The 15,783-nt window shown below is 51.9% G+C and overlaps 1 protein-coding gene across 2 annotated transcripts in view; it reads right to left on the bottom strand.

Moving 5' to 3' along the window:
* Positions 1 to 4,309: 4,309 nt before the first annotated feature.
* The window catches only part of LOC105994721 (zinc finger protein 564-like), an 11,875-nt gene continuing 401 nt past the window's right edge, over positions 4,310 to 15,783 (bottom strand). The window contains exons 1-5 of one of the 2 annotated variants that reach the window (XM_013028352.1): positions 14,840 to 15,568; positions 12,560 to 12,607; positions 9,455 to 9,581; positions 9,252 to 9,312; positions 4,310 to 7,666 (exon numbers count right to left, since the gene is read on the bottom strand). In XM_013028352.1, the coding sequence (XP_012883806.1) occupies positions 5,896 to 7,666; positions 9,252 to 9,312; positions 9,455 to 9,581; positions 12,560 to 12,607; positions 14,840 to 15,019 (2,187 nt within the window). In that variant the 5' untranslated portion in view covers positions 15,020 to 15,568 and the 3' untranslated portion in view covers positions 4,310 to 5,895. Of the gene's footprint in view, positions 7,667 to 9,251; positions 9,313 to 9,454; positions 9,582 to 12,559; positions 12,608 to 14,839; positions 15,569 to 15,783 lie in introns of those variants that run through there. The other variant, XM_013028353.1, reaches the window with a different exon arrangement.

Raw genomic sequence — 15,783 nt, forward strand, 5'->3', positions numbered from 1 at the left:
GCGCTCTACCACTGAGCCACCTTCCCAGCCCCAGAACCTAAATGTTCTTAACTCTTGTATATATCCACTCTGTCCCTTGTTGCAATAAATGGCATTTTTGTGTACTTCATCTTTTTACTTTTAGATGTTTATTTTCTCAAATAAGACTGTAAACTTTTAAAATAAAACTCAGCCAGTTTCCAGCAACCTATGAAATGTTCCCTTTATTTACTGTAAAGATATTTCCAAATGTCTATCACTATCAGAGATGGTCAATCGATGTGCCTGATTTTTTCTTTGTTCCCAAAAGGAACTGTGGTATGGGGTGATGTCTCCTTCCTCTGTCTGCTTATATTGACGTTCTTGTTTGTAAACATGTTTTTTTCTTGGTAGCAAAGACACATCATGGCCAAGACCCCTTCATCAGGTAACACATAACCAACTGATAACACCGCCTTTCTGTATCCCCGACTAGGAGCATCTCCTTAAATCCTGTGAGTCGATTGACTCTCTTGGCTAGTTTTCAGTGGATGACTGCTCAGTGCAGCAGGCTGACGCGTTGAAGGATGGGTGCAGGTCTGGACCACAGGGGTGAAGTCAGTCCAGGCAAAAGCATGAGACCCTATCTGAAAAAGTAAGTTCCAAAGGCTGGGGGCATGGCCCAGTCTGTCACTGCCCCAGGCTCCAAGTTCAAGGACCAGACTGAGCATGCACAAGCATACTCGCAGTCTATTAAAGAGAACAGGCTCATAAATATATGATTGGAATGATAAATACACCAAGTATTCTGCACACAATGTCACAAAACTTTACTAGAAACATCAGGATAATATATATCAAGCCAGGTGCTGGTGGATCACAAATCCTACCTACTCAGGAGGCTGAGACCTGAGGATCAGGGCTCAAAGCCCCCACAGGCAGTGAAGCCTGCAAGAATTTTATGTCCAATTAACCAGCAAAAAGCTAAAAGTGGAGGTGTGGCTCAAGTGGTAAAGTACTAGCCTTGAGCAAAACAGCAGGGAGAGAACCCAGGCCCTGAGTTCAAGTCTTCATACAGGCAAATAGTAACACATAACTTCCACATCCCCTACTCCAAATGAAAAGGAGTAAAATCAAGAGAGCATATGCACTTTAAGTGGATGTAGACCACTACAGAATATTCCAGCAGTTGCTGGAACTTAACTGTAACTTTGAACAAATGAATGAAGATGATGGGACATTTTGCGTTTTTTTTTTTTTGCCAGTGATGGGACTTGAACTCAGGGCTGGGTACTTCCTGAGCTTCCTTTTTTGCTCAGGGCTGGTACTCTACCACTTGAGTCAGCATGACTTCTGCCTTTGCTGTGTGTGTGGTGCTGAGTCACACCGGCTTCATGCATGCTAGGCAGGCGCTCTACCACTGAGCCACATTCCCTGCTCCTGATGGGTATCACTAAGTATCTTTTTGACATTATATGAAAATACTTGATAACATGTTCACTAAAATAGTTGAAAACTGCTGGGCCGCGGTGGCTCACGCCTGTAATCCTAGCTATTCAGGAGGCTGAGATCTGAGGATCATGGTTCAAAGCCAGCCTCGGCAGGAACATCCGCAAGTGGCGCTGTGGCTCAAGTGGTAGAGCTCACCTGGAGCTGACGAGCTGAGAGAGAGCACCCGGGCCCTGAGTTCAAGCCCACGACCGAGACACACACACACAGACACATGCCCCACGACCGAGACACACACACACACACAGACACACACACAGACAAATAGTTGAAAACTCTTAAGAAACCTTAGATCTCAGCCTCTCATGTAGCTAGGATTAAAGCCACCAGCACCTACCTTAAAAATCCATTTGGATTCTTGGATGGCCCTTTAGTCAGTGACCATTAAACATGCATAAACACCACCTATGACCCGTTGGAAGCATATTTGGAATTGTACTTCGAGTAGAAAGCTGGGCGCCGGTGTGGGCCTGGACTTGAGCAAGGACAGCAGTGAAGCAGGTGAGTTGGGGAGGCAGTGTGCAACTTCCACACTCAGACGAGCCAGAGCAAAGAGCAGTCTATTTGGAGGAAGGAAGAGATGAAGGTGTGGGGCAGCCTGGAGAAAGTGCCATGCGGAGAAGTCTTCCTGCCTCACCAGAACTCCACGGCTGGAACCACAAGCCAGCCTGTCCGGAGACACCCTCAGCCAAATGAGAGCTGTGGGTCTGGGGAGCCGTGGCCAGGCCCGACTGTGACATCTGGGCCCACAGACAAGTGTGGAGTAGACACTGCAGGGCAGAGAGCTGCGCGCGTGCGTGCCTGTGGGAACACAGGGAAGCACTGCAGACAGCGCAGTCCGCTCCACGGAACAAGGGGCTGGGGCTGTGGCTGGCATACAGTTGCAGCCACTCCATGGGGGTTCCCGTGGAAGGTGCCAGCCTGAGCCCTGGGACTGGGATGCACCTGCCTCCTAGCATGTGTGAATAAACCTCGCCTGGGCCCAGCGGAAGCCGGGGCTCCTCAGCCCCATTCCCTGCGGCGCTGCCCCTACGCCGTTCATGACCCCACATGCAGCACACAGCCTGGGCTCAGAGCTTCATATCCAAGGGGCACAAATGAGGACCTCTGGGGTCCCCACAGATAGAAATCAGCCTGACCAGCCAGGCACCAATGGCCCACACCTGTAATCCCAGCTACCTAGGAGGCTGAGATCTGAGGATCATGGTTCACCACAGGCAAGAAAACCCTTGAGACTTACCTCAATTAACCACCAAAAAGTTGGAAGTGCAGCTCTAACTCAAGTGATACAGCACCAGCTTGATCAAAAAGCTCAAAGGCAGAGCCCAGGCCCTGAGTTCAAGTCCCAGGAATAGTGTGCATGTACACACACACACACACACACAAACACATACACAAACCCCACCTAGTACAAATGTAACCAAAGAGGTGAAAGATCTGTACAACAGAAATTATAAAGCACTAATGAAAAAATTGAAGACACGAAAATGGAAAGGCATTTTGTATTTAAACAATGAAACTTTTTTTTACAATATCCATACCCACAAAGCATTTTACAGCTTCAATGCAATCTCTACCAATCTCTACCAAAATGTCATTCTTTACAGAGAAACAAAAACAAAAATCTATGTATATGGAACAAACAAAACCCTGACGTAGCCAAAACCATCTTTACACACAAGACAGGAGGTAGTACACTACAAACGCACAGCATCAAACAGCAGAGAGACGCAGACAGTTCTGCGAGCAGGAGCAGCCGACTTTTCTTTCCGAGGTCAGTGAGCACACGCACACTGCAGACACCTGATCAACTGTGGACCCGGCAGTAGTGCACACCTGGAGTCCCGGCACTGCGAGGCTGAGGCGGACAGACGGCGAGGCGGAACTCCGCCTGGGCTCCGCAGCCCAGCGTTCAACGTTTGAGGCAATCCTTCCTTTAAACATTACATAATTTATCCTTGGATGGGACATCAGTGCATAAGATGGTAGTTGTATTCTCAGTTTAATTGTAAAAAGATCAAAACAGCAAAACATAAATTTTCAAACTAAAAAAAAAAAATCTGACTCTTCTATTTAGGTGAGCTTGCTCCTACATAGACAGGCAATTAAGGTATTTATTCATTCTCTTGATTTCAATACTTTGGTCTTAACAGAAATTAACTAATAGGGCACCAGGGACTTACCCCTGTCATCGTAGCTACTCATGAGGCCGACATCTGAGGATCTCACTGTTTAAAGCCAGCCCAGGCAGGGAAGGTCTGTGAGACTCAATCTCCAATTAAGCACAAAAGAAGAGATGGAAGCAGGGCTGTGGCTCAAGTGGTAATGCGCCAGCCTCGAGCAGAAAAGCTCAAAGCAGCACCCCTGCCCCCGGGCCGGCACCAGAGCCAGCACGCACGCACGCACGCACGCACACACACGCAAAGTAGTTAATACTTAATACATTCTCCATTTTTGCCAAAATAATACTTTGCTAAACTGTCTCCAAGATGAATTATATGAAGTTGGCCAAGAAATGTAAAGGTCAAAGGGTTAATATACAGGAAGTAGTTACAATGCCTATTTGTGCATCTTTCTTCTGCTTTTAAACTATTCCATAACATCACTAAGTTTTCTCTCTTCACATTATGGTCTGTAGCCATCCGATTTTGCACGGCCCTTGAACAATTATAGAGAAAAATTTTCAGTAGATCTCCATTTCAAAAACCTATATACAACTGTTTTCATTGTTCTATTTTCCGTTTAGCCACAACATTTTATCAAGGGCCAAATTTTTGAAAAAAATCTAGAAACCTAACATTTGTTATTTTGCAGGTATTCAAGACACTTAGGCACCTCTTTATTAACATTTATGAGGCTCTTTGGAGACAATGCCTATTAAAAAGTGAAAAATAGAAAATCTGGTTAAAATGTCATTTGCTGCCTAAAAAGACCTAATATATACATAAATACATAAACACACATCCAACCAGCCAGTAGGAAAATTGCAATTAACAAAAATCCCTTTCTCCGTTGCCACTATCAATTATTTTTAAATGTACATTTAAACCTTCTTTCTGGTTTATTACAAATAAATACACTTCCATTCTTTAAGGATCCAACATAGTTCAAGAGAAAAATCTTATTAAGAGACATTACTTCATAAACTCGCTGTTGCATGAAGAAAAGTTAGGTCAACATTTAATTTCAAGGACAAAATTTAAAATTCCACTGTGGAGTTAATCCGGCAGCTCAGGAAACTACAACTACAAAATGCCTCGATCGAGTTAAATGGGGCAGAGAGACACACACTGCCGGTCGCAGTATTTCCTCCCGGGTCCGTCACTTCTCAGAAGCCTCGCTCCTTTGCACGCGACAGCCCCTGTGGCCTGGCCTGGAATCCTAGCTGTTCAGGAGGCTGAGATCTGAGAAAAGTCCTTCAAGTCAACCCCAGGAGAACAAACCCGAGATGCTCACCCTCCACTTAACACAGTAAAAAGCCAAAACTGAAAAGATTAGCTCAAGAGGTAGAGTGCCAGTACTACATAAGCTCTTAAACAGCCTCGTGTTGAATGACCCTCGTCATTACGTCACTGGCACATTGTATTGAGCTCAGGGCCAGCCTTTTGCTGGGACTCTCCTGCCCGGGCTGGTCTCGAGGCCCAGCCGTGAGTCAGCCTGAGTAGCTAGGATGATGGCCATCGGCATCTGCTAATGATCCTGCTGTGAGACCCTGCTCATGTTTGAAGTGTTTGTGCATGTTCTTCACCGCAGGGCACTGGAGGGGACAGGGACAAGGCGGTGGCGGGAGCGCGCCCCACCCAGTGTCACTCAGGTGACACACAGGCCTCCTGGCTCAGTGGCTGTAACAAAATACCTGACACAACCAAGATCAAGGAACTAATTTATTTTTTCACGCTAAAAAAAAAATTCCAGACAGTGCCTTACTGCACGGCCCACGCCGGCTCACCTGCTCCACGCGCCCGCCTGGGCAGATCTGAGTCTTGACTTTTCAGTCCCTGGTCCGTGGCTCCACGGACTCGGGACCCCCAGCAAGCCGAGACATGACACACAACAGCGGGGAGAGACTTGTATGGGACAAAAAGAATTAAACAGGGATCAAGGGCCAGGGCCAAACCGGCACACCCATACCTACACACCCATGGAAGTTTCTAGAACCATGACCAGCTGCTGGAGCTCAGATTCTAACCCCACCTATAACCCAGGCTTTCTAGAACACGTGCCTGTGTCTGAGCATCACTGCGGGAAGGAGGCTTGCCCACATTTTACAGAACGTTCCCACGGTGACTGTGCATGGTTGAGCTGCCTCTCCTGCCCTCATCTACTGCGAGTGCGAGTGCGCTTGAGGCCTGCCCACATGCTCACGCACACCGCCCTCCCCGGCAGGCCACACGCAGGCTTTCCTGTGAGCAGGAGGTTCCGGAAGGCTCACGGGCCGGCCTGCTCGGTGTTGTGCGTGCGCTCGTGGCGGCGCAGGTGGCTCTTGTGGAAGAAGTCCTTCCCGCACTGGGAGCACACGCACGGCTTGTGCTCGCTGTGCGTGCGCTCGTGGCGGCGCAGGTCCCCGAGGGAGAAGAAGGCCTTGCCGCACTGGTTGCAGGAGAAGGGCTTCTCGCCGGTGTGGATGCGGATGTGCACCTTGATGTAGCTGGCCGAGCTGAAGGCCTTCCCGCACTGCTTGCACACGAAGGGCTTCTCGCCCGTGTGCGTCTGCTCGTGCTTGCGGAAGTCGCTCCAGGCCGAGAAGGCCTTCCCGCACTGGTTGCAGATGAAGGGCCGCTCGCCGGTGTGCGTGCGCTCGTGCCGCTGCGCGTCGCTCAGGGAGAAGAAGCCCTTCCCGCACTGCTTGCACACGAAGGGCTTCTCCCCGGTGTGGATCCGCTCGTGGACCTTCACGTAGCTCTTGGAGCTGAAGGCCTTCCCGCACAGCTTGCACACGAAGCTCTTCTCGGCGTTGTGCGTGAGCATGTGGCGGCGCAGGTGGCTCACGTAGAAGAAGCCGATGCCGCACTGCTTGCACACGAAGGGCTTCTCCTCCGTGTGCGTGCGCTCGTGCACCTTGATGTAGCTGGCCGAGCTGAAGCACTTGCCGCAGTACTTGCAGATGAAGGGCTTGTCGCCGCTGTGCGTCTGCTCGTGCCGCTGCACGTCCCGGGTGGAGGCGAAGGCCTTGCCGCACTGCTTGCACTCGTACGGCTTCTCCCCGCTGTGTGTGCGCTCGTGCTTACGCACGTCGCTCCATGAGTAGAAGGCCTTCCCACACTGCTTGCACGCACAGGGCTTCACCCCGCTGTGCGTGCGCTCGTGGGACTTGACCACCCGCAGGGAGTAGAAGGCCTTCCCACACTGCTTGCACTCGAAAGGCTTCTCCCCCGTGTGGATGCGCTCGTGCGCGATGCACGAGGTGGACTGGCTGAAGGTCTTGCCGCAGTGCTTGCACACGTAGGGCCGCACGCCCATGTGGATGCGCTCGTGTCTCTGGAGGTAGATGGGGGAGCTGAAGCCCTTGCCGCACTGCTCACACACGTAGCTCTTCTCCCCGCTGTGCGCGTGCACGTGCTTCTGCAGGTGGTTCAGGTAGAAGAAGCCCTTCCCGCACTGCTGGCACACGTACGGCTTCTCCCCGAAGTGCGTCCGCTCATGGATCTTGATGTAGCTGGAGGAGCTGAACGCCTTCCCACAGTACCTGCATACAAACGGCTTGGCGCCCGTGTGCGTCTGCTCATGGCGCTGCACATCCCGCAGAGACAGGAAGTCCTTTCCGCACAGCTTGCAGATGCACAGGTTCTCGCCCGTGTGGATGCGCTCGTGCATCTTGAAGTAGCTGGCCGAGCTGAAGCCCTTGCCGCACTCCTTGCACATGTAGGGTTTCTCCCCTGCCGGAGCCCTCTCGGGCACCTCTATTGAACTGGCCGGGCCGAAGGCTGCCTCGTACTCCTTGTACGCATGTGCGGCTTCGCCATAGCCCTGAGACGCATACGGGTTCTGCCCAGCAGCACTGGCAAAGGGCACACTCATCGACGAAGGGTCCACAAGGACTTCCGTGTACTCACAGGCCTCGCCCGTGTCTGCGTCCACGTCCGCATCCACTGCAGTGGGCATCTGCGCGTCGCCTGCGTCCGAGGCAGAGGCGCTGATGAAGATGTCTTCAAAGGGAATCACTTCTTTATGCTCAGAGAGTCCCTCGACCACTTCATTTCTGGAAAGAAGCACGGTGTTGGCGTTTGGTGGGAGATCACTCACCGAGGAGAACACATTTTATTCCCTCAGAACTTTTTCAATCACGAAGATGTGACGGGAAGAGGTTAGGCTTTAGGATAATGCCGAGCGGGCTCTGCCTGCCACTGCACACGCAAAGCAGGACCAGCATTCTCCACGCTCACGGGCGCAAGCGAGGACAACAAAATCCCCCTCCCATGCGCCATGCATGCCACGCCCTTGAGTAATGGCCGTAACATTCTTGAATATTCTGTGTACATGGAACAGTCTATATTAAAACATCAGAAATGACCACCATGCTAGGGTTGCTGTTTTCAGACATGGATATATTCTTTTACTTTTTTTTTTTTTAGGTTGTGAAGCTTGGCCTGGGCGCTGTCCCTCAGCTCTTCAGCTCAAGGCGAGCGCTCTACCACTTGAGCCACAGCGCCACTTCCGGTTTTCTACTGCTTTATTGGAGATAAGAGTCTCATGGACTTTCCTGCCTGGACTGGCTTTGAACTGCGATCCTCAGATCTCAGCCTCCTGAGTAGCTAGAATTACAGGTGTGAGCCACTAGCGCCTGGCCCATTCTTCTATTTTTACTATTTCTTTTTGCCAGTCCTGGGACTTGAACTCAGGGCTTGGGTACTGACCCTGAGCGTCTTTTGCTCAAAGCTAGCAGTCTGCCACTTGAAACACAGCTACATTTAGTGGAGATGGAAAGTCTCAGGGAGGGGCTGGGAAGGTGGCTCAGTGGTAGAGCGCTTGCCTTGTATGCCTGAGGCCCTGGGGTCCATTCCTCAGCACCACATAAGCAAAAAGAAAAAAGCCGAAGTGGCGCCAAGGCTCAAGTGGTAGAGCGCTAGCCTTGACCTGAAGAGCTGAGGGACAGCGCCCAGGCCCCGAGTTCAGGCCCCACGACCGGACCCAAAAAAAGAAAATCCTCAGGAGGCTGAGACCTGAGGATTGCGGTTCAAAGCTAGCCTCGGCAGGAAATTCCACGAGACTCTCATCTCCAATAAACACTCAGAAAATGTGAAGTGGTGCTGTGGCTCAAGTGGTAGAGCGCTAACATTGAGCTGAAGAGCTGAGGGACAACACTCCAGGCCTAAAGTTCAAACGCCACAACCGACAAAAAAAGAAAGAAAAGAAAAGAAGAAAAGTCTCAAGGTCTTTTTTTTTTGGATCCGGTCATGGGGCCTGAACTCTGGGCCTGGGCACTGTCCCTCAGCTCTTCAGCTCAAGGTTAGCTCTCTACCACTTGAGCCACAGCACCACTTCCAGCTTTTTCCTTTTTGCTTATGTGGTGCTGAGGAATCAAACCCAGGGCCTCAGGTATGCAAGGCAAGCGCTCTACCACTGAGCCACCTTCCCAGCTCCAAGTCTCAGGGTCTTTCATGGGCAGGTTGGCTTCAAACTGGAACCTTCAGATCTCAGCCTTGGCAGCCAGGAGCTACGTAGTGAACCACCAGTGCTCTTAGGAGAACTGAGTCCAGTCCATTTGAACTTGAGCCTATTAACATGGTCTTGTTCTTAAATTCTACTAGGACGTTGATTCTCTGATTCTCATGAGTAAAAATTACCTTAACTCCATGGCAGGATTTTTGTACTCCTCTTCCATATTCTGGTCTTCTTGTGTTTTTCCTAAAATGCAGTCCCAGAAAAACATGATCACTATTACATAAAGAAATGACTAGGTTCTAGACAGGCTCCAGACTCCGTGTACAGCAGCAGGGGTGAGCCGGGTGCCAGGCCCTCACCCGGCAGGGGAGGGGGAGGTCCTTACCCACGGAGGCCAGGTTGCGGAAGGTCTCGCCCATCACGCTCCTGTACAGCTTCTGCTGGGCAGGGTCCAGCAGAGCCCACTCCTCCAGGGTGAAGTTGACAAACACATCATCGAAGGTCACAGACTCCTGAAACGTCACAAGGGCATTTCAAGAAGGAAGGGTGAGATCACAGAACTGCAGATATAGACACACTTTCTAGATGTTACCATGTGGCTAAAGCACCTGCTGTTCACACTGCGCAGACATACAATGCTCAGTGCTGCAAAGAAAGTTACCATCACTTGTTCTGAGACAGCATTCCTGGAAATGCTCGAGCACAAAGTTGGATATTGCCTGGCATCTGGAAAGTTCTGTGAGACAGACTTCACTAGACAAATAAAAAAGTGTGACTGGATGGTCCTGGTGTATGTGAACATGCTATTTCCTCAGAGTAAGGTTCCTGCAGACCAAAGCTCAAGAGTGCGAGACTCACCAGGGCGTGCACAGCCCTGTGCAGCGCTAGCTACTGGGGCTGGTAGCTGAGAAACCCGGGTTTTTGTTTTGGGGATTTTTTCTGGTTGCTCGTGGGATGTTCTCCCTGTACTCTTCAGCTCTACGATTGGAGCCACAGCGCCACTTCCGGGTTTCTAGTGGTTTATTGGAGATAAGTGTCACGGACTTTCCTGCCCGGGCTGGCTTTGAACCGTGATCCTCAGAGCTCAGCCTCCTGAGTAGCTAGGATGATAGGCATGATCCACCGGCACCTGACTGAAACCTGGGTTTTAGACATTTTTTCTTTCATCATAGCCAGGCCAGAAAGTCCATCTCCAAGCTACCAGCCAAAAGCCAGCATGGCTGAAGCAACAGGGCACCAGCTGAGCAAGTACAGACCCCAAGATGTGTGAGATATACAACTCATCAAGCCATGGGGCTCACGCCTGTAATCCTACTTAGGAGGCGGAGATCTGAGGATCACGGGTCAAAGGTCGCCCAGCAAGATAGCCCTACGACCAACCAAAAAACAAAAACAAAACCACCCAGAAGTGGTACTGTGGCTCAAAAGGTAGAGCACTAGCATTGAGCACAAAGCAGCTCAGGGACAGAGCCCAGGTCCTGAGTTGAAGCCCACGACTGACCCAATTTTTTTTTTAAAGGGAAGCAGAGGTGCAGCAGTCTTTAAGGAAGCTCTGTGACACAACCCAGGTCAGGAACAGAATAAAGAGGAAGAGACAGCCGTCCTGGAAGACCCTCCCGGGAAGGCCTTCCTTCTCTCAAGGGGGCTCTGGCCACCCCTACAACGGGAAGCCTCCAATGCCCTGCTACAATGACCTGCCATTCTTCTGGGTCAAAACAAAAGGAATCAGCTGAGTGCTGGTGGCTCACATGTCATCCTAACTATACAGGAAACTAAGACCTGAGGACTGCGGTTCAAAGCCTGCCCAGGCAGAAAAAGTCTGTGAGACTCTCATCTCCAATTAACCACCAGATAGCCAGACGTGGCTGTGGTTCAAGTGATAGAGCGCTCACCTTGAGCTGTGAAGAGATCAGGAACAGTGCCTAGGCCCAGAGTTTAAGTCCCATGACAAACAATAATAAACAAAAATACAAAAGCCCCGGTGCTGGTGGCTCACGCATATAATCCTAACTACTCAGAAGGCTGGGATCTGAGAATCACGATTTAAATCCAGCTCAGACAAGAAAGTCCGTGAGACTCTTATCTCCAATAAACCACTAGAAAATCGTAAGTGGTGCTGTGGTTCAAGCGGTAGAGCGTTTACCTTAAGCTGAAGAGGGATAGCGCCCAAGCCTAGAGTTCAAGCCCCACAGCCCACAAAAAATGGGGGGGGGGGGAAGCAACCATTAGGGTTGGATACACAGCTCAGGTGGTAGAGCACCACCAATGAGCAAGAATGCCAGACACCAAGTTCAAGTCCCAGTCTTAGACAAAAATGATGATATAATAAAATTGGTATGACCCTCTCTGCAAGTCAGACCTAACTGCAGCCCTTCCTGTACACAGACTGTGAATGGTCCCACTTATCATCTACAAAATGGGGAAGGAAGGAAAGAAAGCAAGGCATTCCACAGTGAGCCAGAAGGAAATGTGGGCCCCTGCCAAGGGGGACGGCTGCCCACAAAGTACAACAGCCACAGCTAGAACTCTGACCCCTAGGACAAGGAACAAGGGCCGCCACGTCTACAATTCCTGAAACTCCACGCCCATGCTTCTGTAAGCAGTTTCTGAACCAGCAGGCAGTCTTCTGTAAAATGGGGTCATTGAGCCAAGAGCTGGTGTAATTACGCCTGTAATCCCAGCCTTTCGGGAGACTGAGATCTGAGATTCAGGGTTCAAAGGCATCTGGGGCAGCAAAGTCCATGAGACTCTTTTCTCCAATAACCAACAGAAAGCGGCAATTGGAGCTGTGGCTCAAGGGGTAGAACACTAGCCTTGAATGAAAAAGCTCAGGGGCAGTGACTTCAAGGCCTAGAATCAGCATCAAAAACCAAACAAAAAACCCTTGTGAGAGTCCTTTCATAAGGGCCAGGCGCCTCTCAGGCTGTGGTCAATGGAGTGTCTTGGCCCAGGAATAGCTTCCCTCTGAAACAAGCCCCTGGGCATGCTCCCCGGGCTCCTGTCACAACTCAGGACCAAAAGTGCCCCCTCTAATGGAAACAAACGAGGAAAGAAACATCTTGGTGAGGGCTGGCAGGCTGGCTGCACCCACAGGCCTCCTTCAACAGGCCAATAGCTCCTGTTAGCCCTGCTGACGGTTATGGGACAGACTGAGGTCCTCTCTTCCAGAACAACAAAAAAAAAAGGCCATAAGTGGTAACAGCAGCCCCTCCCCCCATTAAAAAATTATCCCCAGGTTTGGATTACCTGAAAACATTCCAAATGACAATGGCCCAGCACCACTTCCCACCACACAGGGCGCAGGACTCCGGTAGTCTGGTACTGACTATCACCTGCATTCCACCAGGAGGCCGCAAGTCCCAGAACCAACCATATTCAAAGACCCGAGGTTCAACTCAACTCTCGCGGATTGGTAAGGAGCAGGCCATTTCTCTTTAATGACTTACTTGTCCATCCAGGGGCTGGCGAGAAAGCAAGGGAGGCAACTCACCTGCGACAAATCCAACAGATTGTCGGAGAGCGGAGGCAAAGATTCTTCCTGCAGCAAAGGAAGAAGGGGGAGAAGGCAGGTTAGAGCAGGCTGGGGGCCCTGGCCACTCCTCCAGCCAGCCAGTCACAAGGAACCGATAGTGGATAAAGTGCACACTGAGTAAATTCCTTCTGTCAAGTGGAAGCCAAAGGCCACCCGTTCCTGTGAGCCACTGAGGACCCAGACTTCTTTCCCAGAGGACTGAGACAGACTCTGGTGCCCAAGGCATTCCTGGGTGTGGTGTGGTGTGGTGCCAGGAGTTGCTTACTCTGCCCTGGGAAGGGCAACACATGACACTGTGGGGATCTCTCCACCCTCCTCCAAGCCCCCAGCCCCTCACCCACCCCCACAGGTGCAAAGCACCGCAGCGGCTTTGATGTGGCTGTGTGGGCTGTGAGGACCCAGCCGACAGTGGCTCCGACACCTTTGTCAACATGGGCACCCCAGGTCTACATGGGGCTCTCAGCCCATGGAGCCACAGCGGATGCACTACTTCCTGCTTCGGCAGGCGTCCCAGCAGAAGTTCTCCTTTCCCTCACTGTCCAATGACAACTCCGTGCTCTTTTGTGATTGGCCTTGCCAAAGACACTAAGTTCCTCATTTGTTCTTAAAACACTACCTACAATCAGGGGAGCCAAAGGGGAGCCTGAGCATCACCCCATCTGACATCACCTTTCAGGAACACTGAATTCTACCCACGAGGGACAGTTAAAGCCTTGCGGTGTGTTCAGTAAACGTCACGTCTCTCTTCAGGACCTAGGAAAGGCCCAATTTGTACCAAAGAAAATAGAACTGGTCAGGATAGGGCTCACTAGCCAGCTGGGTGGCGGCATTTCTTTCTTGCACCCTCTGGAAAGAGGACTCCTGAGGGCATCTCAAGTTTTTACCCATAAGATCTTCCCAACTGAGGCAATGAGCACCATGGCTCAGAAAAGCTGCTTGCTTCCATTCACATCATTTGGCACACGCTGCCAGGAAGACCCAGGGACCGCTGAGCAGGGGTCAGCCATCAACCTTGGATCCCACGCAGGGATTATTCTCCAGGGGTAATGAGGCCTATCTTACCTTTCCAATCAACTGGGAGGGAAGGTGCTCTTTAGCCTAACCTCCTTGATGTGGATTATGCTCATGGAAACACCTAGATGTCCAGATCTATAATAACAATAATAATGATGATGATAGAAAACAATGCCAAAAGATGGTAGCTCCGGTGCAGGTTTTCAGTTACAGTGACCTTGGGACTGGCCAGAGCCACTGTGGGGCAGGCCGCTGTATACAGGTCAGTGCGGTAGGCCCAGGTGCTCACACACCTATCTTGATCTGCTCCATACACTGACCCAACAAGGAGATTTTTTGGTAAGTGTGCTTTTACCAACTAGAAGGGCCTTAGATCTATTCACAGCTAGAGCTGGAAGCACAGGTGCATACTCGAAGGAAAAATGTTACTTTCATATTAACACCATAGGAAAGGTCATGAATTACATGTAATTCAAGCCTCTAGCCTAGTAGACAAGGTGGATGCTATGTGTGGGTGCTGGGGTTCCTTTAAAAACAAGTTCCTGAAATGGCTGTGGTCACTTTAAGCCTCCGGGGCTATGGTCACTAAGCCCCGGTCCAGTTCCCTTGCTTTGGACCACACCTGCTGCGACTCCTTACTGACTTCATCAGGTGCCAGGTCACACTCCTACAGGGCTTTCAGCCTGTGCCGAAGGGCCTGAAGTCTTCCTAAATGACATCCATCCTGTGGGACAACAGTTCAGACAGCTGGTAACAGCCCCCCCACTCCTAGGGATAGAACAGGACCAGAGACTGGCTCCGATCCTCAGCCCCATCTCACCACCAAAATCGGTACAAAAACCGGCGGGGCTAGCTCAGGCCTGTAATCCTAGCTCCCCAGGTGGCTGAGATCTGAAGATAAGAGATCAATGCCAGCCTGGGCAGGAAAGTCTGAGAGACTCTTATCTCCACTTAACTACCTAGAAAAGCCGGAAGTGGAGTTGTGGTTCAACCGTTAAAGAGTATTAGCCTTGAGCAAAAAGACTAAGGTTCAGTGCCCAGGCAATGAGTTCAAGCTCCAAAGTTACAATCAAAATAAACTCCAACCCTATCTGCACCTCCCCCGCAAGGTATCGGGATCCTGTTTCTCAGAAGTTGAGGCAGGTTAACTGTAAGGAATGAATGCTGAAACCAAACCCATCTCCAAGCCTCCCCAACCCATGGCTTCTCTCTCCTCCCTAGTACCTCCACGGTCACTCCTCCTTGGGGGTAATTAGTGATCAGTTTTCTGTTAGGACGTCTCTTCCTAGGGGTAGAAAAACTGCGGGTCAGTTCTAACCAAGCCCAGGCCCCAGCGAGGCGGAAGCCGGGCCCCGGCGCCACAAACCCCTGCGGATGCTTTCGCGCATAAGCGCTGCGTCTCATACATATAATTACATCCGAGGGCAGGCGAGCGGCGCAGATCCTTTCCAAAAATCTGCTTAGTCACTGGGCCCGTCCTCTCCCGGGATCAGCCCACTGCAGGCCCGCGAGCCCCTCCCCTGCCCCCGGGAGGCCGGGGGGGGGTGGGGGGGACTGACATTTTCTGCACTGCGGGGTCTGCTCCGGAGCCGCCGGACCCCCCGGAATGGGGGGTTTTCCCAGCCAACCCTTAAGCCTGCGGGGCGCCGGCGGCTCACGCCTGTCATCCCCAACTGCTCCGGAGACCGAGATCCAGCCCGGCAGGGAGGGCCCCGGCGGGCGGGGCGGTGAAGCCCGGGGACCTTTTCCTTTTCTTCTTAAGTCGTCGGTGAACCGCCGAAAAGCAGCGAGGGGAGCCCTGGCGCCAGGGGCCGAACCCCAGCCTGGAGCGCGAAGGCGCGGAGCCGGCGCCCAGGCCGCGGGGTCGAGCCCAGGCCCCGCGCGCGGCCCTTGTGCGTCTCGGGTTCCACCCTGGGAGGGATCGCGCCGCCCTCAGAAGCTGGGGTGGCGTCTGGGGGACGGCTTGGGGGTCCCCCAAGGTCGCGGGGGGTCTCCACGCTGGGGGGGTCCCCCAGGTCGCGGGGGTCCCCACGCTGGGGGGTCCCCCAAGGTCGCGGGGGGTCCCCACGCTGGGGGGGTCCCCCAAGGTCGCGGGGGGTCCCCACGCTGGGGGGGTCCCCCAGGTCACGGGGGTCCCCGAAGGTCGCGGGGGGTCCCCACGCTGGGGG

This window comes from Dipodomys ordii, unplaced genomic scaffold, assembly GCF_000151885.1.
Source record: "Dipodomys ordii isolate 6190 unplaced genomic scaffold, Dord_2.0 Scaffold108, whole genome shotgun sequence".
Taxonomy (NCBI): Eukaryota; Metazoa; Chordata; class Mammalia; order Rodentia; family Heteromyidae; genus Dipodomys; species Dipodomys ordii.